The sequence below is a fragment of the Bidens hawaiensis genome, unplaced genomic scaffold (assembly GCF_021521415.1).
Source record: "Bidens hawaiensis isolate Kalapana, Puna unplaced genomic scaffold, B.hawaiensis_p1.1 tig00000780_1, whole genome shotgun sequence".
NCBI classification, from domain to species: domain Eukaryota; kingdom Viridiplantae; phylum Streptophyta; class Magnoliopsida; order Asterales; family Asteraceae; genus Bidens; species Bidens hawaiensis.
Window position 1 is genome coordinate 4,798,226 of NW_027491045.1, and position 26,835 is coordinate 4,825,060.

Consider the following 26,835-nt stretch of genomic DNA (forward strand, 5'->3'; position numbering starts at 1 on the left):
TTTACATATTACAAATTCTAGGGCTCTAATCTTCATTTTTCCTTTGATCAATTAAGCCTTTCGGTGTGTGATTTCTGATTTACCATTCACTGACATGCGCCCCGCCCCGCCAGTGCCACAAATCGCCTCATTTTCGGTTTCTCTCCAGTAACCACCGTTGTGTGGTGGCCCGATGATGTAGTATGCTATTGTTGGGTTTTTTTAGCCCTAGGCTGAGGAGGATTGACCGTGGCAGTGGTGGTTTCTCACCACCGATGTGTACCTGTCCAGTGGGGTTTCTTTTGTTGTGGTTTGAGTGTGGCAGTGGGGGTTTACAATTTCTCCACCGACAGTGACTTGGAATCGCTCTCCGATTCACCGCATCAATGTGTTTTGGTATGAGAGCATCTTTGTATTTTTTATTATTTACAGAACATATATTTGATGACATAATTGTTTTTTAGATTTGGATGTAATTTTAGGGATTTGCAATTACCTATGTACATGAAATGAGTCAATCCCATTGACAATTCTAATATTCTTACATTATAGTTAGTTGAATTGAGGAAATCATATTCACCTATTATTTAGTTATGTTGATTATTTAGATTGATTATGAAGTTTGTTGACCCGTCCCGTTTGGACTTAACTAATGTATATTTAGTTATCTTTCATAAGTCAATCTTAATTTTCCTAAAAGGTTTGTTGTCCAAACTGAAGTGTTTTTTTTTGTTGTTTGTAGTAGCATTTTCATTCGAAATTTATCGGGGCTGCTATATGGGAGGAGCTTGCAGTCCACTTTGACAACGACACTGTTCACACATGCCACATCCAACAACTATTTCAGTTACGTCTATGAAGGTGTCTAAATTTCAAGGTAATTTGACATTACCTATACATTTAACCTTTAGCTTATAATTACACATACCTACTACAAAAATACTTTGTCAAATTAAGTTTGTAATTATCCACAAAGTTTTGACTTTTTGATGGTCAATTGTTAGGTTGCACATTGACAGTCATTGCTACTGTTAATGGTGGCCATGGTCATTAATTGAATTTCCTCAAAATGATGTTAATTGTTTAATCAAAAGGCAAATAAATGGTTGATTTTAAATGAGTAGTTAATCAATATAATTCTTTGCTATGCAGACAACTTATAGACTGCTTGAAATTGCGTTTGCAAGCCGTGGGAGGAAGAAAATTACCAAGAAAGCCCGGATGAAAAACGGCCCGAGTTGTTGACTGATTTATTTGTTATGGTTGATCATAGTTGATTTTTGGGGCAACTTTTATTTTTCGGTAATAATTTTATATCAACAAACATTATTTTTGTTACTTTATTATATTTGTTAATATATTTGACTTAATATGCGTATGTTATGAAATGAATTGTTTTGCTATATATGTCTTTTATGTTGTATTATCAAATTTAATTATCATTTAATGTGAAAATTAGTAATATTATAAAATAATAATAATAATAATATATTTTTTTTAAAACACCTAAAACTATGACACGCATAAAGGCGTGTCATAAATGGGCGTCGTAAATGTTTGTCATGATGGTGTGTCATAAAAGCGTGTCGTAAAAGATGACACCTCAAATGCATGTCATATTCATTTTATGACAGGGGCTTCCTTGACACACATTTGCTTGTCATATATACCCTTTAATGGCACGCAATGCTTGTCATTGAAGGCTTTTTTTCTAGTAGTGTTGCATTGATCTTTCGCAACTTTGCATTAAGAATGCCTGTCATCAAATAAAACATGATGCAACAAGCCACCACAGTTTAATGGATAGCACCTCTAGTTATGTATAACTATAACTGAAATTAAGTTGTTACAGGATATTCCAATTCCACTTCAAGTGGTTGATCATACCAACCGATAAAAGATCGAAAACAAACTAGTCTGAAGAATTGATCAAACACATGAAAAAATATTACAATAGTATGGCAGCACCAAATACAAGCCAAAGAACTGTATCAGTTGACAAATGAAGAAGCACAACCGTAATGAAATGCAAACTTACACTCCAAGCACTTAATGATCAACTTGTACTCCAAATCGTTATGACAGTCAACACAATTGCCGTCGGTCATAAGCCCTTGAACAAAGGACAAGCGGTGTGGGTGACCTTTGATCTCAAGTGTTCCTCCAAATTTCATATTGAGAAACTGGTATACAAACCTCTGATAGTTGGGGGCACCACATACAGCTAGTTCATATTGATGTATTAAGGGCACACAAGTAGTATGCATAGACTGGGCACATGCAGTGCAGTGATAAAACCATTGCCAAGGGTTTAATTCATCCTCACATATTTCACAAAAGTACTCGCTAAGATGATTCTCTGCAGGTTCGTATCTTAGGCTCAAAGGATGTTGATCACACTTGTGCTTAATCACTCTAGGCAATAACAAAGCACACTTTACATGAATAAAGATATCACAAACGGGACAATGAAATACCCACGTCACGCTCAACCAACTATAACATGCTATGCAACGCATGTCATCAGTTAAAGGTTTTATTATTGATAGGAGATGATCTGGATGAGCATCATGTGTGATTTCTTTAGGTATGAATGCACAATTGATATCAACATAATATTCACATATTGTGCATCCATACGCGAAACCATTAGATGGTAACCAACAAATGGCACAATTAAACACCAAATAACGTATCTGGGAATTTTTGTATGAGAAAAAGAGTATGCTCAGGATGGTCTACGTAGTCTTGTACTTGAGAGGGTAGCTTGGCGCACCACTCATGAAGAACAAAACAACATTGTCCATCAACATATTGACCGCATACGTAAAATGGCACTGTCACTATTGGTTTCACACATCCATCACATAATAGTTGAATTCTTTTCATGGGGTTGTGTAGGGTAACTGTTTTTATACTATCTAATGTTTCTTTGTCAAAGAGGATGAGTGGGTGTTGATGACTAGAATGATTGTGCATTTCACCGTCATGTTGTTCACCGGTCATCTGCTTATAACTAGTCATATGACGCTTCAAAAGGTTCTCACCTTCATCTTCAAATGGACAATGGAGCAGATTTGGATGCTCATCTTCTTTATAGTTTTTAAGGGTTTTGCCAAGCCCTGGTGAATGATATACTTGAAATTAGATTAACATAATCTTCACATGAACTAGCTGAATAAAAAAAATAAGAGATTACTTACATGCAGGTAGGAAGATAGACATAAATGGTTCTCTCTTTGATGTTGAGCAATCAACATGCACGTAATATCGGCATTTATCGCATTTGTAAATCCATAAACTATAATAGAATTTTCCACCGCATACTCTACAACTTGGATAAAACTTAGCTACTTGTCCGAAATCCAAAAAGGAATATGAAAGTGTAAGCGGATGAGAATGAGTGAAAATCCCATTAGTATGGTTTTGTATAAATAATTTGGGCGGAAGCAAAGCACAGTCCAGGTTGATCCAAAACCTAGGACATGTGGTACAATGAAAGAAGACCCCTTCATGTTTATTACCACAAGCTACGCAGTTGGATACTATTGGCCATGGCATTTGTTCTAGCTGGTGAGGGTGACTGGGATGGTTTATCTTATATTCTGACATTGCAGCACATACTATGTCCATGCATTCTTCACATTCAAAACATTGATAAAAATAGACATTCTTTAACATAAGCTTGCAGGAAATACACTTGTAATCAAATCTCCTAGGATAATTTAATATAAGAATATGGCCGGGATGTAATGGGTGATTTTGTTGGATCGGGGGTAATTCTGCGCAAAATTTGTGCAGTAAGTGGTCACAAGACGTGCACTTGTAGTAACACAAATGAGATGACCAGATCTGTTCCTTACACATGTTGCATTGCCTACCATAATCCACTTCCTCCACAAAATCATCTTTATCTTCCTCTTCATTATTCATTTCATCGTCATTGTCATCATCATCATTTTCATTTTGATGATTTGGTTGCTTCAGGTGCACAAGGCTCAGTGGATGATGGTGACTAAAGTGATCAAGTTGCTGGTCCATAACATCTGCACCAAGAAATATGTTTGTTACAGTAAATCGTTGTTCCAATATTATTATGTGATACCAAGTAACCAAGTTCATGATTTCATCATCCAAAGGTTCAAAATTTGTTCAGATCATTTGTATATGTTAATGCTCAATACCAACAAATATGGAACACTACCTGCTCCTAGGAGAAGTGAATTTTAAGATTTTGGGTTATTCTAATATGTACTTCTACCAAACTCAGAAGTATCCATGATCTGTCATAACAAAAAGGTATGATTTCCCCTTTTATTCTTTTAACCAAAAAACGGACAAGCAAGGTTGTGTAAAAAAAAAACAATATTGTAATTTTTGTAACTCTAGACTATGCATAAAGATGCTCACATTGTTGTATTTTTATGGCTAAATATTTTGAATGGTTAATTTGGTAACCGGTCATTATCAGGCTAAGGGATGATGGAAATAAAAACACTAATTTTGGTCGAAACATTGAACGCCAAAATATTTGGGATGAATACTTTTGGGTGCGTGAGCAAATGTTAAGACTAATTATAATGTATTATGGGGGTTCAGGTGCGCGTATGGTACTATGTGATGCACGCTAGATTATCCGTTTAGACAAAAGTAGATAATACTAACGTCCTAACATTATAAATAGAGAATCCTCGATAACCATGTGGAAACATGTCAAGCCGAAGGGTAATAACTAATAAGTATCCAACAGGTTAATTAGATATATACAATCGATATAACTATGAGAGTAGCAATACTATGTTTACTTCTAGTGAGAATCGTCTTCATTTGATTTTTTAAACAATATATATATAGGGGATGGTTCATGCGAGAAGTAAGATTATAGTGAGAAGTGCGAGAAGTAAATCTCAACCATTGATTACACAAATCAATGGTTTAAGATACAAGATGACATTTTTGTAAATAGTTTGAATACTTGGAAACATCTTTTATGCTTAAAAGGGCAAAAATGTCAATTATGTGTAGGCTTACAATAAGTAACGTCTGCTATCCCTCGTTTCACTCCCAAACTCCAAACTGCTCAACATAACGCATAGCGCGAAATCAGACTTTGCTAATGAAATTGATACACAAATCGATGATTTTAAACCACGATGATTTTGTTTGTTTGAATATAATAAGCAATCATGCCTCACTGCTTTGTTATGGGAGTGTTTTGAAGAAGAATTGGGGGGTTTCAATCTACTACAATGACCGAACCTTACACAATAGAGCCAAGGTATGTATACAAAATTGTGGTACTTTTCAAAGTGCCGTACACATAATAAGTTTTTCAATAAATGGTGGTGTTGGTTTGAATCTAAGTGCCCTACACTTCGAATATAATTGGTTGTAAATCGTCATAAAATTGGGGGTTTTGGAACACCACTGCGTAGGATTACAATAGTTTTTGTATTTTATTGTTTTCGTTAAACATATATTTATAATTTTAAGCAAATAAAGTTAATGTTCTGACATTAGGTTAATGTGTTGCTCAACAAAGATTGAATATATGTAATTGTGTTGTGTAGTTAGTAATATGTTATAGATGATAACTATTTGCGAAAAGGCAGTAACTATGTAGTTGTGTAGGGATCATTATTTGTTGTGTAGGATAGTAACTGTGCAACTGTGTAGGGGATCATTATTTGTTGTGTAAGATAGTGTAGGGTTCATTATTTGTTGTGTAAGGTAGTAACTATGCAGCTGTGTTGGGATCACTATTTGTTGTGTAAGGTAGTAACTATGCAGCTGTGTAGGGTTTATTATTTGTTGTGTAAGGTAGTAACTATGTGGCTGTGTATGGATCATTATTTATTGTGTAAGATAGTAACTAGACAACTATGTAGGGATTATTATTTGTGTGTAAGGTAGTAACTATGCGGCTGTGTAGGAATTTTTATTTGTTGTGTAAGGTAGTAATTATGCTACTGTGTAGGGACTTTTATTTGTTGTGTAAGGTAGTAACTATGCGACTCTGTAGGGATTTGTATTTGTTGTGTAGTAGGGATTTTTGTTTGTTGTGTAAGGTAATGACTTGCAGTTGTGTAGGTATTGTTATTGACTGTGTAGGTAGTAGATATAAATTTGTGCATGAAACGTATATGTGATGTAGGATGTTATATTTGTTGTGGAGAATAAATATAGGTAGATGTGTATAAAGGATGTGATGTTTAAGTATATAAAGAAAAGATTTAGATATTTTTAGAGTGTGTGGTGCATTTATTTTTGGTACATAAAAAGTTATAATGTTATTTAAGTTAAATGGTAAGTTAAATGGGCCTACTGTTATGCATATAATATTTTTCAATAATTTTTATAATGAGAAATGCACAATTGCATTTATTTTTGGTTTGTAAACTATTGTGTGTTAGATATATTTGTATATGTAAATTATCATGTAAATAGAAGTGCGGTGCATTTGATATTTTACAATGAGCGGTGCATTTCTTTTATATCTAGGAAAACCAAGTTTTTTACACATGTTTCTTCATGCAGGTACTTGAAAAAATTAAAGAGATAAATGTTTTGGACAAGAAAATAGTAAGGAGGGCAAAGCTTTACTCTCTTTTGGCACAAGATGAAACAGATTTCAATGCTGGGAACAAAACGGGAGTTTTATCGTCTCAATAGTTACTCGAATCATTTACTTGTTTTAGAAAATATTTAAAGACGTAGAACTTGCCGCGATGGGCGGGGGTGGTTTACTAGTTTTAAATATTAGATCTCCTTATGTATGTTGCCATGTGATTATGTAGTTAGTTTTCACGTGTTTTTTTATATATATTTGTCAGTTTTTAAATAGAATGAGATACCTGTGAATGAGAGGCTTTGATGAAAAACAATGTTAAACAAACACTGAAGGGCGATGGCACAGGAATAACATTCACCGCATCTGATTAAGGCAATATACAATTTCGATGTAGTTTCTATGAATTGTTTATGGATTTGGGCTAAATACAATTTCGGTGAAGCTTCTATGAAGTGTTTTTTTTTGTTTAATATGAGGGGTTAGCATTTGCTTGTAGTATATTTTTATTCTTGATTTATGTAGCTTGTGTAGGATTGTGGTTTATAATTAGCTTGCAGCATATTGCAGTTCCTAGTTGGTGTGTATAACCTAAACAAATTCTATGAATAAACTAAATAATAAAATTGATGTTATGACTATATAGAATTTGGCATAAACGAATTCAATATAACTTGGTTTGGTTAATTATGTGTTTTGAATAAACAAAAAATCAAAATTGAAATCGTAATACGAATATTGAACAAAACAAATATAATGAAGTGATAAAAGCCGGATCTGGGATAATTCAAAAACGTTGAATTTGGTGATTCATATGAATTTGCCATTGTAAACATAATCTTAAATAAAAAATGGTGAAAAAGAATTAGTTTAAGTCATGATAAAATCATGAATTCGTTTGTAACTTGCAAATAATAATAATAATAATAATAATAATTTTTTGTATCTTGTAAAAGTACTAATCAGATACCATAATAACAAAGTTGGATAATTTACTAATATACCCATATGATTAAATAAAGTGAAAATAAAAAAGAAATTATTTGATTGGTTAAAGTCTTTTCTCGCACTTCTCTCTCTAAAAATATTTCTGAAATGAACCTAAACATATATATATATATATATATATATATATATATATATATATATATATACACACATATTTAAAACGATCAAAAGTTGACATTCAACTCCTCTTGATAGATCTATTTATCGATTTCTCATATGAGCAACAAAAAACATATATAGGATGAAAGAAAAAGAGACATACCAATTGAAGAGTCCATCAAATTAATTTTTTTCTTAGATCAACCAACAAGACACTAATGCACCATTATAAAGGAATGAAGAGAGGAATATGTTCGGTTACACGAAAGGAATTAACCATTCTTTGATTCCTTCCTTCCTCAACAAACATATATACACTTTAGTTATGTTCTAATATTCTTGGATTGAGTGGTAAGGAAAGTAAACTTAATTCCCTATCCTTTTTATTGCAAAAAATATTTTTTAAATGCAACGCTTTTGTTATTATGATTGATGGGTTTTTACGAGAGTTTAATTAAGATAAAATTGATAATCATGACTTTGAAGGAAGTTTTAATTAATATTCAAAGGGCCTTTTGCCCTTTTGTCATTAGTTTTTAATATCATAAAGTAGTAAACAAATACTCTTAAATATTCCACAAAATGTGACATTTTTACAACATTTATTGTCCAAATTGAGATATCATAAAAATCTAAAGTTACTATTCACAACACTGAGATTAGCATGTAGCTTTTTATACCATCACCTCTAGCGTGAAACAGATAGAGAATGTCTTAAAGTTTTGCTAATTTTCTTATGGTGAATGCTAAATATATTGCATGTATGTATATATTGGAAAATATAGATGAAATTACATGTCCATGTTGATAGTGGACATATTAGTGAGAATTAAATGGATTCGGACGGAATCCGATGATTACCATAGCAGCACTGTCGACCAAAAAAAATTCAAATATAGCATTTTTACTTTTCATTTTAACTTTAATGGGCTGTTTGTTTACATATGAATGGAACCAGTCAGATGGATGTTTTCATCTAATTCATTCAGATTTCAGCATGTTTGGTTTCAGACAAAAAAATATCTAAATAGTTAAAATTAGGTCTGAATCAATCAGACTCATGTTGTTGTTAAATGTGACAAAGACTTATTCAGATCTAACTCATTCATATTTGAATGAACTAAACAACTCCTAAGTATTCTTCATGAGATAATCAAGAGGGGCGGTTTTAAAATTCATACATCAGCTTTTGAAAATTTAAAGGAAGACCAGTTGAAACTAGATCGTATACATACTAATGAGAAAAAAAAAAAGTTCATGGATGTTGACGACCCCATATAATTAAACCTATTGGGTTTGCCCATGGTTACACTCTTCAAAGCGAGTTGTGCTTAATTTTATATAATTTTTGTAATTTGTAAAATAGTAAAAACATTATATGCAAAGTAAAATTTGTCTATTATATTTAGTAGATTCATATATCTCAGCCCATGATTGTTTTTACTATTTACAATTTTCACCTGCTAATTTTAATATGTCAACATACTCCCAAATATGTTATTTTTAAATTTAGTAGTGTATCGTAACTATTACTAAACAATTATTATAGACAGGTAAAGTGAAAAATCAATGTAAGGCCCGGTTTTGTTTATTTAAGTCTTTCGTATTTGTATCAGTTTAGTTTTCGTTTATGTTCGTTCACGTTTATACGTAATGGGCCCGAGGCCTCTTGTACTTGTTGCCTATTGAGCTTGTTATTAATGGAATGGTGTATAACATACCCACACTATATAATGTGTGTGTATGGAATACACCAAACAACCCTTTGCATTTTCATTCTTCCAAGTAACATACAAACTCTCAAGACTCTCTCTAACCCCTAACCCTACTCTTACTTTCGGCCTCCCTTACCCACACACACAAGATCCGAGATCTCGGTCCGACTAGTTGTTTCCGCCAACTAGTTGTGAGGTTGATCCAAGAACGACTAGTACTTAGTTTGTTTTGTTGTTTGATACGGTTTCGGGACCTACAATTGGTGTCAGAGCTTTCGGGCTCGACTAGTTGTAGATCTTGGGTCACAACCTTGGATTTTGGTCTTGTGTGTGAAAAGACGGATTTTTAAAGAAAATAAGTGGTTTTCAGTTTTCTTGTGGTCTTGAAATATTCAAGAAGATTATGAAGTTTGGGTGAAAAGTTGTTTGTTCTGGTGTTTTGATTATTATAGGTGGTGTTTGATTTGGTGCATGTGAAAGGTGACTTGAAAAGCTGTGTTTTTCATGTAATAGGATATAATTTAGAAAGGTGAAAGGAAATGTGGTGGGTGACATTCCTTTTTGGTTCAAAAGTTTCGAATACATTATATTAGGTGGAGAGACTCGATCACTTTAACCCCTCACTCAATTACATTTCCTTTTTAACTTTTAGCCACCCTCCCACACTCGCATACAATTGGTCTGCTCACTTCCTAACTCGCATACAATATTCAATTCTCAGTCGCATACATCACCAATTTGTTCTCTCCAAGTCGCATACAACTGCCTTAGTCATAATTGCATACATCTGCCCAGCCTAACACCCAACTCGCTTACATCCAAGACTCGCATACAATACTTAAATTTTCCACAAACTCGCATACAATCCAGTCACCATCCTAACTCGCATACATCTCAGCCTTATCCAAACTCGCATACATCTTTCAGCCTACTCGCTTACACTATCATCGATCGCATTCATTAGCTCACACTCCAATTCGCTTACAATCATCATCGCTTACTGCCCAATCGATTACAATTGTAAGTCGATTACATTTGTAATCGATTACAATTATCAGTCGATTACATTACCTTAGTCGCATACATTCAATTCCCAACTCGAACACATCACACTCGCATACATTCTTTTGATCCAGACTCGCATACAATAACTCGTTTGCATTCCAATTGATTACATACTTGGTCGATTACACCCCTGGTCGCTTACTTCATCATTATTTGATTACAATCTGTACTCGATTGTAATCGAATTACACCTTTGGCCGCTGACCTTTCGCATCCGTCCCTCTCGCAACCACCGTCTGTCCATCTTGGCTGGGGACATGGGTTAACCGATTGGGCATTCAGATCTGAATCTAAGAGTTTTATGTTTGTCAGTGAAAGGTATTGAGCGGCTGATGAGTTCTCTAGGGTTGAGGTTACTTTAAATTGTTTGGACATAATTTTTTTTTGTTGTGGGCCAACTCAACAAATCAACATAAATCATTTTGGCTAGAGCATTAATATAAGTTGGTTATTTGGGCCAATTAATTGTTGGGCCAAATTTTTGTTAGACTGCAAAACTTACCTTTTGGACTAAGAGATACGATTGGGTTGAAATCTGTTTAGTATGCATGAGGTCGGGTTGATACAAACATTTAGCCCGGGTCGTTAAATTCGAGAAACAAGTTGCTTGGGAAGTTTGACTAACGATTCATATTTACAAAAGATATTTTGATTAATTTAGAGTTAACACGGATTAACTAATCTCAGGCGATTCTTAAAAGGTTTGACACGGGTCCAACTTGAGGGTTATTTCGGGAATTTAGCATTACTTACTTCGGGTTTCAAAGTTGATAAGATCTTTCTTCAGGCCGGTCCAAGAAAAGGTTTTGGGTTTATTTGTCAAAAAAAAAAAAATCTGGATATGAGGGAGAACCGAATGGACATGTTAAAAGAAGAATTCAACAAGTTTAAACATATTCAAGGAGAATCGATTGCCTCTATCATCAACAGATTTGAGTCACTCGTTACTAAATTGAGTAGTGTCGGTATCATCTCTAGGTTGTCTGAGATCAACATGAAGTTGTTGGATTCACTGCTTTACGCATGGTATAGCAGTGTGATTACCATCAGGAGAACGACAAACCTGGATACCTTAACACTCTCAGAGTTGACTTCTACCATCAAGTCTTGGTACAGAGAAAATAAAGGCGAGACAAGTGATGCGAGGTGAGCAGTCAAGCAAGTCCTATCATCCCCGAGTGTGCTGCAAGTGGAAGTAGTCAAGCAAACACGTCGTCAAGCTCCACTAATGGGATTCCTACACCTGCCTCACTCATTCCCGAGGTACACAAACTTTGCTCACAAGCTTGCATAGATAAAGTTCTTCATTATAGAAACCACAATGCTAAAATTCTTGAACAAATTCGTAGCATTCATGTTCAGAATGATGATCTTAAGAAAGCTGCAAAGATTTATACCACTAGGATTAACACTCATGGTAATGATATAGCAAAACTTAGAGAAAAAGTCACTATTGCTACATATTTAGCTCGGCATCATGAAAAACATATAGCTGAACTAAATGCTAAAATTTCCAAGTTAGAAATTGAATTATCTCAAAAGAAAATTGTCATAGAGAACTTTGAGTTAGCCTCTGAAAAGATGAACAAATTAATTGGGTCACAAATGGAGTTAAGATTAAAGACTGGTATAGGCTATGATAGTTCTGCTGTACCTCCACCGTTTAACAATAACTATACTAGCCTTCCTCACTTTGACTTTAATTCTCCTCCAGAGGAAGAAATGGTCTATGGTATTGGTCATGTGCCCTTATCAAAGACATTTGTTCCTGCTGCTCCCAAGACTGTTAATTCAGCTAATTTTTCAGTTAATCCTAATAGTAGTTCATCTTCTGTAGTGAGTTGTGTAGAAGAAAAGAGGTGTGTGGAAACAAACAAGGGTTGTGGAGATAAAAACTTACTTTTTGACTCATCTATTGTCAAACCAGTCTGTAATAATATTGTTTCCAAAAACATTTTGAACAATGATGTATCTGATGAGAGTGTTCACGTTGGCACGTCTCTTGAAAATGAAAATGATGTTTCTATTTCCGATAGTGATTATGAAACTATTTTTGATGAAACCATTGTTGATAGAACTGTGCATGAAATGATTTCTGTGAATACTAACCTACCCAACTGCTCGTCAAAAAGATTGTAAAGTTGAGGAGACTAAAATTAATGAAAATCGTTTTGAAAAGGAAAAGGCAAGTACATCTGGTAAATATGTGCCACCTCATAGAAACAATTTTTATCAATCCACAAATCAATATTATTAACCTCAACTGTATAATCAATTTGATAATAGCTACTATGGTTATTATCCACAAGATTATGTGAACTCTTTCTATACAAATGTTTTTGATGATCGGGGTCATAGATCTGACAGCTTGTTTGTTCCCGTATAACCAACTCCTTATTCGACACTACCCATGTATTATCATTCTGACGGTTTCTATAGGGAAGATAGAAGAAAATTATGTTTTGTGTGTGGTAACCCTTCTCACCTTGTAAGACATTGCAAGAACTGGCATGATATAAAAAGGAAAACGAATAGTCGATTTAATTAATTCAGATCCAGAGCTAAACCAAGCTCAAGGAATAGAAATGATCAACCTGACAGTTCTGCCAGTGAAATGGACGTGAGATCCAAGAATAAAAGGAACGACAAACCTCCTTTTTGGATAACCAAGAAGGAGAGAGCGAAAAGAAGTTCGAAGACTGAAAAGTCTAAGGATTCATCAAAAAGAAAGCAGAAAAGACATCCAAAGATTGAAAAATCTGAGGATGTTGTTTTAAAACCAAGAAGGAGACAGTCTCGAAAATCTGTTAAAAATAGGAAGCCTGCTCGTGCATGGAATTCTAAAGACTGTTCTTCTGATTCTGACTCGTCCCACAACTTCATAAACACCAATGAGAAAAGGACATTTGACCCTCCCGTGACAACTAAGTCTCGGGAACCTGTATCTAATTAAATTGCTAATGTGTAGGGTCAGCCAACAAAGTCTATAAATAGTATATGGTATGTGGATAGTGGCTGTACCCGACACATGACAGGAGACGAATCCTTGCTTTTTGACATTAAGCCGTTTGATGGCGGATACATTTACTTTGCTGGAGATATGGGTGAAAATATCACTAAACAGGGTAGAGTGTTAAATGGAGTCCTAACGTTTGACGACGTCAATCTGGTGGAACAACTGAACCACAACTTGCTTAGCATCTCTCAAATCTGAACCAAAAGCTTGTCACAATAGAACGGGTCGATACTGATGACAACTATGTAGACCTATTTACTAAAGCCTTTAATCGTTCCTGATTTTTGTTTCTCGTTAAATCACTTGACATGATCTCTTTTGTACAAAATTAAGTTTTATTTTTATTTTTATTTTTATTTTCATTTTATTTTTACTTTATTTTATTTCTTAAATTATTTTAATTTTGTTTTGTTTTATTCATTTTATTTTATTTTTATTTTTACCTTACTTAAAAGTTTATTTTATCTTAGTTCTTTTTAATTTTTTTTAATTTAGCTTAAATTTTTCTTTTATTTTAAATTTTAAACTTTTATTTTCAAATTTATTTTTATAATGCTATTTTATTTTTAATTTAAAGTTTTAAAATTTTAAACTTTGGTTTTATTTTTATTTTTATTTTGTTTTTAAGTTTCTTTTTAATTTTCATTTTATTTTTTTCTAAATTAGATTTTTTCTTTTATTTTATCTTAATTTCTTTTATCTTTTTGTATATAAAATTGTAAATATTATTTAAATATTTCAAAATTTTAGAAGGAGAAAATGAGTTAATTTTAACTCGCCAAAAAGATTTTACCTTTGTTAAGAATAATAAAACTTAAGTCACTTGACTTTTCAAAAATATTTTATATTATTATTTGAAAATGAGTTAATTTTAACTCGCCAAAAAGATTTTACCTTTGTTAAGAAAAATAAAAATTAAGTCACTTGACTTTTTAAAAATATTTTATATTATTTTATTTAAGAAAATCTGAAAAAGACTTAAAAATATAATCTCTCGTTTAGAGGGATCTCCTGCTTAGAGGGAGTCGGATAACATTAAAATATCAGAAAATTTTGAGAAATTAATCTGACATTTGGAAAATGAAAGAAAATTGTCTTAGGTGAACCTAGCACATGAAAAGAGTAGATCAAAAGCCAACAAGATCATTGCTTGATGTGTAGATAGGCTTGACAAATGAGTAAGTATCATAGTGATATAAACTTAAATATCTGCCTATGATGGTGGTTACACTCTTACGTGTTGGGTTTTAACAAGATTATCAAAGTGATAAAATCCTTATTTTACCAAAAACGCAGCGGATATAAGTTTTAAATCTTGTTAGTTTTAGTGTATAGAACCAATTCAATACATGCAAAACCCAAACCCGGATCCAAATACGAATTACACACTATCAAACACATGCATGTCACTATAAGTTCATGCATGTTAAACTACCTTTCAAGTAACCAAAGAAGTGTGAAAAGGATAATGATTGAAAGACAAGAACTTGAATATGGAAGCTCCTCAAGCTAGTATACCCCAAGCTTCAACAACACACCTTCTTAGCTAGGATTTAAACACTTGATTAACACCTTCTTCCTTGCCTTAGTTTGGCCGAAATCAAGAGAAAGAAAGGAAGAGAGAATTGATGTTTACTTGCATGTATGTTGTGTGTGTTATATGAAAAATGAAAGAGAAAAGTTTGGTTTTATTCAAAGCCATCTTTTTCTCCACCAATCAAACCCTTTGCATGTCTCCACTCAATAATAAAAAAATAATATATTTGAAAGAGTTATTATCTTTTTCTTTTATAAAACTTTAAACATATATATTGTTGGGTTTCTATGGAATTTATAAACTTAGTTAACCATTTAACTAGTCATTAAAATGGCGGAAGCGTGATATTTACAAACTAAACATATGTATCCATGTGTTTATATATGTATATATTACAAGTTTATATAAGATGTGTACATGAACAACCTAATTTATTCATGTTATAAGATTACCAATAATCTATTTATTAGAAACCCGAAGCAAGGATCAAATGATACGGGAAAACTAAACTATCAAAGCTTGTAAAACTTACATTCTTAAACCTTTAAGAGATGTAGTTGATGTTGAAGAAGATGATGATGTTGATGCTAGACTTTCAAAGGGAAAATCCTCAAACAGGATATACCCCGAGCCTCCAACACACACCGAGCTATGTTAGGGAGCTTGAACACGAAAAACCGAGACCCGAGCCTCCTTTTTGATCTTGGCCGTAAGCTAGAACCAAGAAAGAAAGAAAGACTTGTGGTTTTTTTTTATATCTCTCTTGAAAGTCTTTTTCATACTATATATAATATGATCATATCTTTGGTTAGGTCTTGGTTAAGTAAGGATCACTCCATCTCTACCATATCCATGACAAGATTTTTGACCAAAACTTTGGGGTGTGGGGCCCACCCAAAACCGGCCCCAAAATTATATATATATATATATATATATATATATATATATATTTTTTATTTATTTTATACTTTATAAAATATATAAACACCCCATCTTTTATAAACCATTTTACAAAAGAACATATAGTTAAATAATCATTCCAATAATAATTATTTGAATAAATAAATTAACCAATTAATTTATTTAACACTTTCAAGTAAGTATTCAGAAACCCGATTTTCTGAATGTGTCGTGTTCTGTATTTGTCTTATAGATCTTATCTTAACAAATACATAATTGGTGTGTGTCTAACTCGTTATTGGGTATGACCCGACTTGGATCAAACACAACTAGCCACATTAACCTAATTATGTGTCTCGGGCATACGGTATTCCAACAATCTCCCACTTGCTCGTGACTCATAAGATGTTAATGCTAATGGTGAATACCGCCTAACAACAGGTTACCACCCCTAGTGTGTTTGACTAAGTGCCATTCAATAACATCATCCCCTTCAAGTCCATACTTGATATGATATAGGTAAGTCTTATCACTACATCCCTTTGTTACTAGATGTCCTGTCAAATCGAAGAGACACAGAGTGATCATTCTCTCAATGATTTAACTTAACAGGCCTTAGACATCTAAACTCTCAACACATAAGAGGAACAAATCCCATCTTGACTGCATACATCCTCGTTGACATCTCATATGATATCTGAGCTCTTTCTTACACGTCATCGTGTTACCGAAATAACAAAGAAGAGAGTCAAGTTATCAGACTTGATGAAAAACCAGATCCAATATGCATCTCAGGTCAAAGGACACAATGATACTCGCCTTTACTCAAGGATTACTTATGATCAGTTGCACTAACTCCATGCAGTGATCCTTGAGAGCGGATCATGTCCAATATTTGTATCCCACAAATATCTATGAACCTTGGTGGCAAACCTATGCCCTATATTCATCACATGAATATCAACCAATCCGGGTTCATAATAGTCTTACCTTCATACTTGTTCCCACAAGCATGATCGACTACGGACTTTTAGAACAACATAAGTCATTCATGGATTAAACATGCAAATATAGAACATAACTCATTGAAAAATTAAAACATAATTAATTATCATGAGATACCCATTACATTTGTTCTTATACAAACACTAAACACAGATTAAATCCACTCACTAGAATACCGAAGTCCTAATGCACAAACATGACCCTCATGCTTTGGCCTATCGAGGAGCTTCGTGAGTGGGTCCGCAATATTTTGATCGGTATGAACTTTATGAATACATATCTTTCCTTTTTCAACTTCATTCCTTATGTAGTTGAATCTGCGCTCAATGTGCCTCGTTTTCTGATGAGCACGAGGCTCCTTGATCTGTGCAATAGCACCCTCATTGTCACAGAATATCTCTAGGGGCTCCTGAATGGTAGAGATAATCCCTAGATCCATGATGAACTTTTTCATCCATGCAGCCTCTTGAGCTGCCATTGAAGCGGCGATGTACTCAGATTCTGTAGTGGATAACGCGACAACATCCTGCTTCGAACTCTTCCAAGAGACAGCGCCTCCATTCAAAATGAAGACATATCCCGACTGTGACCGAGAATCATCTCGGTCAGTTTGGAAACTCGCATCCACGTAACCCTTTACGACGAGTTCCTCCTCACCAGACCCATATATTAAAAACATATCCTTAGTTCTTCTAAGGTATTTTAATATATTTTTGACAGCCATCCAATGACTGTCACCTGGGTTGTGCTGGTATCTACTCGTTATGCTTAAAGCATACGAGACGTCCGGTCTAGTGCACATCATTGCATACATAATAGATCCTATTGCCGAAGCATAAGGAACATGCTTCATCCTATCCTGCTCTTCCTTAGAGCTAGGACTTTGGGATGAGCTTAACACGGTTCCTCTAGGAATAGGTACCAAACCTTTCTTAGAGTTTTCCATCCTGAACCTTTTCAGGATTTTATCAATGTATGCACTTTGATTGAGTCCGATCAATTTCCTTTGTCTATCCCTATAGACCTTTATTCCCAAGATATATGTCGCTTCTCCAAGATCCTTAATTGAGAAACGACTACTTAACCACGATTTAACGCTTTCCATACTTGGTATATCATTTCCAAATAAAAGTATATCATCGACATACAAAATAAGGAACATGACTATACTCCCACTAGCCCATTTATACACACACGCCTCATCACCGTTTTGGACGAAACAAACGCTTTGATTTCTTCATTAAAACGATGATTCCACATCCGTGATGCTTGTTTCAACCCGTAGATTGATTTCCTTAACTTACATACTTTATCAGGATTAGATGGATCGACAAAACCTTCAGGTTGAACCATATGGACATCTTCCTCAAGATATCCATTAAGAAAAGCGGTCTTGACATCCATTTGCCATATCTCATAATCAAAATGAGCTGCAATGGCAAATAATATCCTGATCGACTTAAGCATCGCGACTGGCGAGAAGGTTTCATCATAATCAATCCCTTGAGTTTGCGTGAAACCTTTTGCTACAAGTCGTGCTTTGTAAGTATCTAAATTTCCATGCATATCGGTCTTCTTCTTGAAGACCCACTTACATCCAACCATTTTGGAGTTAAGTGGACGATCAACCAATTCCCAAACTTGGTTATCGTGCATGGATTGCATCTCGGCGCTCATGGCTTCAAGCCATTTTTCACAATCAGGTTGTGACATAGCATCTTTGTAGGAGATCGGTTCATCCGAATCGACCAAGTAGCAACCATCCACGAGAAATCCATATCTCTCGGGAGGTTGACTAATCCTACTAGATCTGCGAGCAACGTGTGTATGATCAACCATTTGATCACCTTCAACATCCTCGTGTTGAAAACTAGTATCGACCAACTGTGTATCATCCAGTGATTCTTGAACCTCTTCAAGTTCCACTCTTTTTTCACTAGGTCCTTCCATAAGGAACATAGTTTCTAAGAAGTATCCTTTGCGTGAAATAAACACTTTTTGTTCACTAGGATCATAGAATATATATCCTATATCTGTTGGGTTTCTATGGATAATATATACTTAGTTAACCATTTAACTAGTCACAATTAAGGCGGAAGCGTGATATTTACAAACTAAACATATCAATCCATATGTATATATATATATATATATATATATTACAAGTTTATATGATATGAGTTCATGAATAACCTAGTATATTCATGTCATAAGATTACCAATAATCTATGTGATAGAAACCCGAGGCAAGGATCAAGTAATACGGAAAAACTAAACTATCAAAGCTTGTAAAACTTACATTCTTAAACCTTTAAGAGATGTAGTTGATGGTTGAAGAAGATGATGATGTTGATGCTAGACTTTCAAAGGAAAATCCTCAAACGGAATATACCCCGAGCCTCCAACACACACCGAGCTATGTTAGGGAGCTTGAACACCAAAAACCCGAGACCCGAGCCTCTTCCTTTTGTTTGGCCGATCACAAGAAGAAAGAAAAGAAAGAGTGGAATGGTTTTTGTTTACATGAAAAATAATAATGCCTTATGATCTTTATCTTTCCTTTTATCATTACTCCATCAAATCCCAACATGATGTTAGGTATTTAGGTAACTTAACCCATACCAAAAGCATGACAAGATATTGACCACAAGCATGGGGTGTGGGGCCCACCCAAAACCGGCCCCAAATATATATTTATTTATTTATTTATTTTTTTTATTTTTATTTATTTTATACTTTATAAAATATATAAACACCCCATCTTTTATAAACCATTTTATAAAAGAACACATAGTTAAATAATCATTCCAACAATAATTATTTGAATAAATAAATTAACCAATTAATTTATTTAACACTTTCAAGTAAGTATTCAGAAACCCGATTTTCTGAATGTATCGTGTTCTGTATTTGTCTCATAGATCTTATCTTAACAAATACATAATTGGTGTGTGTCTAACTCGTTATTGGGTATGACCCGACTTGGATCAAACACAACTAGCCACATTAACCTAATTATGTGTCTCGGGCATACGGTATTCCAACAATCTCCCACTTGCACGTGACTCATAAGAAGTTAATGCTAATGGTGAATACCGCCTAACAACAGGTCACCACCCTTAGTGTGTTTGACTAAGTGCCATTCAATAACATCATCCCCTTCAAGTCCATACTTGATATGATATAGGTAAGTCTTATCATTATATCCCTTTGTTACTAGATGTCCTGTCAAATCGAAGAGACACAGAGTGATCATTCTCTCAATGATTTAACTTAACAGGCCTTAGACATCTAAACTCTCAACACATAAGAGGAACAAATTCCATCTTGACTGCATACATCCTCGTTGACATCTCATATGATATCTGAGCTCTTTCTTACACGTCATCGTGTTACTGAAATAACAAAGAAGAGAGTCAAGATATCAGACTTGATGAAAAATCAGATCCGATATGCATCTCAGGTCAAAGGACACAATGATACTCGCCTTTACTCAAGGATTACTTATGATCAGTTGCACTAACTCCATGCAGTGATCCTTGAGAGCGGATCATGTCCAATATTTGTATCCCACAAATATCTATGAACCTTGGTGGCAAACCTATGCCCTATATTCATCACATGAATATCAACCAATCCGGGTTCATAATAGTCTTAACTTCATACTTGTTCCCACAAGTATGATCGACTACGGACGTTTAGAACAACCTAAGTCATTCATGGATTAAACATGCAAATATAGAACATAACTCATTGAATAATTAAAACATAATTAATTTTCATGAGATACCCATTACATTCGTTCTTATACAAACACTAAATACAGATTAAATCCACTCACTAGAATACCGAAGTCCTAATGCACAAACATGACCCTCATGCTTTGGCCTATCGAGGAGCTTCGTGAGTGGGTCCGCAATATTTTGATCGGTATGAACTTTATGAATACATATCTTTCTCTTTTCAACTTCATCCCTTATGTAGTTGAATCTGCGCTCAATGTGCCTCGTTTTCTGATGAGCACGAGGCTCCTTGATCTGTGCAATAGCACCTTCATTGTCACAAAATATCTCTAGGGGCTCCTGAATGGTAGAGATAATCCCTAGATCCATGATGAACTTTTTCATCCATGCAGCCTCTTGGGCTGCCATTGAAGCGGCGATGTACTCAGATTCTGTAGTGGATAACGCGACAACATCCTGCTTCGAACTCTTCCAAGAAACAGCGCCTCCATTCAAAATGAAGACATATCCCGACTGTGACCGAGAATCATCTCGGTCAGTTTGGAAACTCGCATCCACGTAACCCTTTACGACGAGTTCCTCCTCACCAGACCCATATATTAAAAACATATCCTTAGTCCTTCTAAGGTATTTTAATATATTCTTGACAGCCATCCAATGACTGTCACCTGGGTTGTGCTGGTATCTACTCGTTATGCTTAAAGCATACGAGACGTCCGGTCTAGTGCACATCATTGCATACATAATAGATCCTATTGCAGAAGCATAAGGAACATGCTTCATCCTATCCTGCTCTTCCTTAGAGCTAGGACTTTGGGATGAGCTTAACACGGTTCCTCTAGGAATAGGTACCAAACCTTTCTTAGAGTTTTCCATCCTGAACCTTTTCAGGATTTTATCAATGTATGCACTTTGATTGAGTCCGATCAATTTCCTTTATCTATCCCTGTAGACCTTTATTCCCAAGATATATGTCGCTTCTCCAAGATCCTTAATTGAGAAACGACTACTTAACCACGCTTTAACGCTTTCCATACTTGGTATATCATTTCCAAATAAAAGTATATCATCGACATACAAAATAAGGAACATGACTATACTCCCACTAGCCCATTTATACACACATGCCTCATCACCGTTTTGGACGAAACCAAACGCTTTGATTTCTTCATTGAAACGATGATTCCACATCCGTGATGCTTGTTTCAACCCGTAGATTGATTTCCTTAACTTACATACTTTGTCAGGATTAGATGGATCGACAAAACCTTCAGGCTGAACCATATGGACATCTTCCTCAAGATATCCATTAAGAAAAGCGGTCTTGACATCCATCTGCCATATCTCATAATCAAAATGAGCTGCAATGGCAAATAATATCCTGATCGACTTAAGCATCGCGACCGGCGAGAAAGTTTCATCATAATCAATCCCTTGAGTTTGCGTGAAACCTTTTGCTACAAGTCGTGCTTTGTAAGTATCTAAATTTCCATGCATATCGGTCTTCTTCTTGAAGACCCACTTACATCCAACCAGTTTGGAGTTAAGTGGACGATCAACCAATTCCCAAACTTGGTTATCGTGCATAGATTGCATCTCGGCGCTCATGGCTTCAAGCCACTTGTCACAATCAGGTTGTGACATAGCATCTTTGTAGGAGATCGGTTCATCCGAATCGACCAAGTAGCAATCATCCACGAGAAATCCATATCTCTCGGGAGGTTGACTAATCCTACTAGATCTGCGAGCAACGTGTGTATGATCAACCATTTGATCACTTTCAACATCCTCGTGTTGAAAACTAGTATCGACCAACTGTGTATCATCCAGTGATTCTTGAACCTCTTCAAGTTCCACTCTCTTTTCACTAGGTCCTTCCATAAGGAACTTAGTTTCTAAGAAGTATCCTTTGCGTGAAACAAACACCTTTTGTTCACTAGGATCATAGAATATATATCCTATATCATCCTTTGGGTATCCTATGAAGATACACCTGATGGATCGAGCCTCAAGCTTATTTGGGGTGTCACGTTTAACATAAACTATGCATCCCCATACCCTTAAATATGAAAAGGATGGAACCTTTCCATGCCACACTTCATAGGGTATTCGATCCACCTTTTTGGTCGGGGCCATATTCAAAATACGAGCCGCTGTAAGTAGCGCATATCCCCAAAATGACGGTGGTAGTGAGCTTCGTGCCATCATTGATCGAACCATGTCCAACAGTGTTCGATTCCTCCTCTCGGATACTCCGTTATGCTGAGGAGTACCAGGAGGAGTGAGCTGTGAAATAATTCCACAATCTCTAAGATGACTTTGAAAAGCATCACTTAGGTATTCGCCTCCTCTATCGGAGCGGAGTACCTTGATTGTTCGGTCGAGCTGATTTTGTACTTCATTTTGAAATTCCTTGAACATTTCAAAGGCTTCATGTTTGTGTTTCATTAGATACACATACCCATATCGACTAAAATCGTCGGTAAAGGTAATGAAGTACCTTTCACTATTCCTACTAGTGGGCTTGAGAGGTCCGCATACATCCGTATGTATGATACCTAACAAGTCCTTAGCCCTTTCATTTGTACCTTTAAAAGGTTCTTTGGTCATCTTGCCTTGAATACAAGATTCACACTCATCAAACGAACCTAACTCATTTGTTTTCAAAAGACCATTCTTTTGGAGAGTATTTACACGATTCTTGTTTATGTGTCCAAGACGACAATGCCAAATGTAGGAATCACTCAAATCCTTTTTGAGTCTTTTAGTGGAAGTTTGATATAATGAGCTATTTAAGGTATTGTCATGAACCAATTCATAAATACCGTTGTTTGGTACAGCTTTAAAATAAAAGATACCATTAGATGATACATGCATTTCTGATTTTACAAATTTAAAGTCAAAGTTACATTGTCTAAGAAGGTGCACAGAAATAATGTTCCTAGTCAAACTAGGAGCATACAAAACATTTCTCAAAACAACTTCCAAACCACTTGGAAGCGATAAAGTGAAGTCTCCTCTAGCGACCACGTGCACCCTTGCACCGTTGCCCATGAAAAGACTCACTTCGCCCTTCTTTAAGTCTTCATTCCTTTTGAACCCCTGCAACCAATTGCAAATATGAGTTCCACATCCGGTATCCAATACCCATGTGTTAGAAGAAATAAGATTTAGGGGGTGTTTGTTTTTTCTTCAAACATCTTCAAGGGAGCTAATGTCTGCAGGCGCGCAGACATTACCCTTGAAGACTGTTTGTTTTTTTTCTTAAAACAGATCTGAAGTTATCTTCTTTCATCTTAAAAGAAAAGCAAGGAAATCTTGCTTAAAACATCTTCACAAAAAAACCCTACTCTTCTCCCTTTGCAGCCACCCTCTCATCCACTGCTCCTACCACCGTCCGCCAACACCACCACCCACCGTACGCCGCCACCACCACCCCCGTACCCCGCCGCCACCGTCCACCACCATCCACCGCCACCACCACCGTCCACCACCCACCATCCATCACCACCACCGTCCGCCACCACCACCCACCATCCATCACCACCACCGTCCGCCACCACCACCACCATCCATCACCGCCACCACCACCATCCATCACCCACCACCACCACCATCCATCACCGCCACCACCACCACCATCCATCACCGCCACCACCACCGTCCACCACCCACCATCCATCACCACCACCGTCCACCACCCACCATCCATCACCACCACCGTCCGCCACCACCACCACCATCCATCACCCACCACCACCACCATCCATCACCACCACCGTCCACCACCCACCATCCATCACCACCACCCATTGTCCACCACCACCATCCACCGCCACTACCCACCGTCCGCCGCCACTACCACCATCCACCACCACCACCTTCCACCACCCACCAAAACCAAATCGGCATGGCAAGCAAAGACTAAAAACTAGATGTAACTTGAATAAATGACTTCTATCTTGTGAGATAAGTTTGACAGTTATGCAGACAGTATCAGCTTATAAAAACAAACAGTCTTATATTTTCAGCTTGCAGATCTTCAGACCACATCTTCAGTTGCAGACATGAAAACAGATGAAATCAGCTTGCAGACAGTTTATGTCTGCAAAAACAAACAGCACCTTAGCTCAATATTAATCATAAAGACATTACCCGAGGTATGCCCCGCATTCCTCTTGTCTCTTAGCTCCTTTAGGTAGACCGGGCAATTGCGTTTCCAATGTCCGGTCTCACCACAACCAAAACAAGGATCATCCTTATGACCCCTCGGTTCCACAACCTTTTGTTTCTTTGCCATAACCGGTGATTTGCCCTTACCTTTAAGATGCATAGGAGGACCCTTTCTTTTTGCTACCTTAGCCTTAGGATTGGGTTGAGATCGATTCTTGGATCTACCTTCATTGATCGCAAACACGGGTAAAACCCTTTTACCCATGCTCGCCTCGGCTGTTTTAAGCATTGAGTGAAGTTCTCCAATGTTTTTGTCCCACCCGTTCATGTTATAATTTAACACGAAAGTGTCGAACCTTTTCGACAAAGAGTTAAGGATCAAATCCGTTGCTAACTCTTTTGAGATGGGACAATTGATCTTGGCGAGGCGATCAATGTAACTTTTCATCTTAAGTACATAAGTTGAAACTGGTTGATTATCATCCATTCTACATGCATGCAAGGCTCGAACCGTTTCGAACCTTTCAACTCTTGATTGCTTAAGGAACATTTCCTTAAGTTGAGTAATCATGTCGTACGCATTATGGTTTTCGAAATCCTTTTGGATTTCGGGAACCATAGTCGCCAACATGAGGCATGACACTTGAATGGAATCTTCCGTGTGTTGGACCCAATTCATATATTCGACCTCACTTCCCTCTTCCGGTTCATTGGGGATAGGTGTTTCCAAAACATGATATAATTTTTCTTGTTTTAGAACAATCCTTAAATTTCGGAACCAATCCGAAAAGTTATTGTGGTTAAGACGGTCTTTAGCGAGAATAGATCGGAGAGATACATTTTGGATGTTAGGGATTATGTTGTCGTCGACGTGTGCGGCCATCTGCAGAATTTTAATTAAGTTCATTTTAGTGTTTTACATATTTTAATTATTAATACCCTTTTATATATATACCAAATATAATTAATAATTAAAATCTAGAATCCAACGATAAACCCGACTCCGGTTAGGTGACCTTTTTCCCATTGTCGGTTTATCAAGGTAGTTATTCATAACAATTGCAAACCCTTTTGCAACTTCTAGAGTTTATGGGACCGGTTCGAAATCATATTTCGTGTCGGCATGTTTATCCCATCAACACCTATTAGACCCCATACTTGGGTGACCCTCTTCACATGGTTCTAATTTAAGTCGTCCTACTTGTATCAACTTGTAATATTAACATACAAACGGTTAGGTGACCTTTTTCCCATTTATATGCCAATATTATCTCAACATATTAATTTACTCTACGCGGTTAGGTGACCTTTTTCCCACTAAGAGCTTACTAATATGTTAAGCGTTAATACAAAAGGATGGTGTTTTAACTTGTTATCCTTAATTTTAAAAGGGATTTTTAGTTTTAATAAATCTAGTTATAAAACTTTAAATCATGTTCTAACATGCATTTAGTAACATGATTATTTTGAAACCATTTTCAAAATTCTAATTTATAATAAAACCATTTTATTATGGGCGTGAGACGGCTAGTTAATAAATCCATTTTATTAAACTATGTGTCACGTAATTACCGATAATTATTAGAACCCGTTTTATGCTTTGTTAATTAATTCTATGTGACGAAGTTGATATCCTAATATCTAACAACCACACAATCAAACAATCAATTAACAAGCATACATAATTATACTAGACACGAGCCACTAAGTTAGACCACACTTGTTAGCCGAAACAAGTGTGTGTCTTAGGTCCAATCCTAAGGGACACATGACACATGGATGTTGTAGCTCCCACTCGATCCCGCATCCAAATGCTTCGAGCATCTTCTTCAACCCCGTTGTGATCCATTGGGCTTGAACTTGGGCCTTAGCTTCCATAAGCTTCCATTTGGGCTCATTAGGTGGGCTTAGGTCCATTTGGGCTTGAATCCCTTTAATGGGCTTGTGAGACCCATTATCACCATACCCGGCCCAATAAGGCCCAAACTTCCAATTTTGCAATCTTCTTTAAATTTACATAACAAATG

General features: G+C 35.8%; 2 protein-coding genes across 2 annotated transcripts in view; one reads left to right on the forward strand and one right to left on the reverse strand.

The window, feature by feature from the left end:
* LOC143539022 (mechanosensitive ion channel protein 10-like) overlaps window positions 1-26,835 on the forward strand; it is a 250,122-nt gene that overhangs the window by 11,798 nt on the left and 211,489 nt on the right. The window lies entirely within an intron of this gene.
* Window positions 1,957-4,301, reverse strand: LOC143537377 (uncharacterized). The gene is made up of 2 exons (XM_077031161.1): window positions 3,183-4,301; window positions 1,957-3,101 (listed from the first exon to the last, which is right to left on the reverse strand). The coding sequence occupies exons 1-2, from the start codon at window positions 4,099-4,101 to the stop codon at window positions 2,656-2,658; spliced, it is 1,365 nt and encodes a 454-aa protein (XP_076887276.1). The 5' UTR covers window positions 4,102-4,301; the 3' UTR covers window positions 1,957-2,655.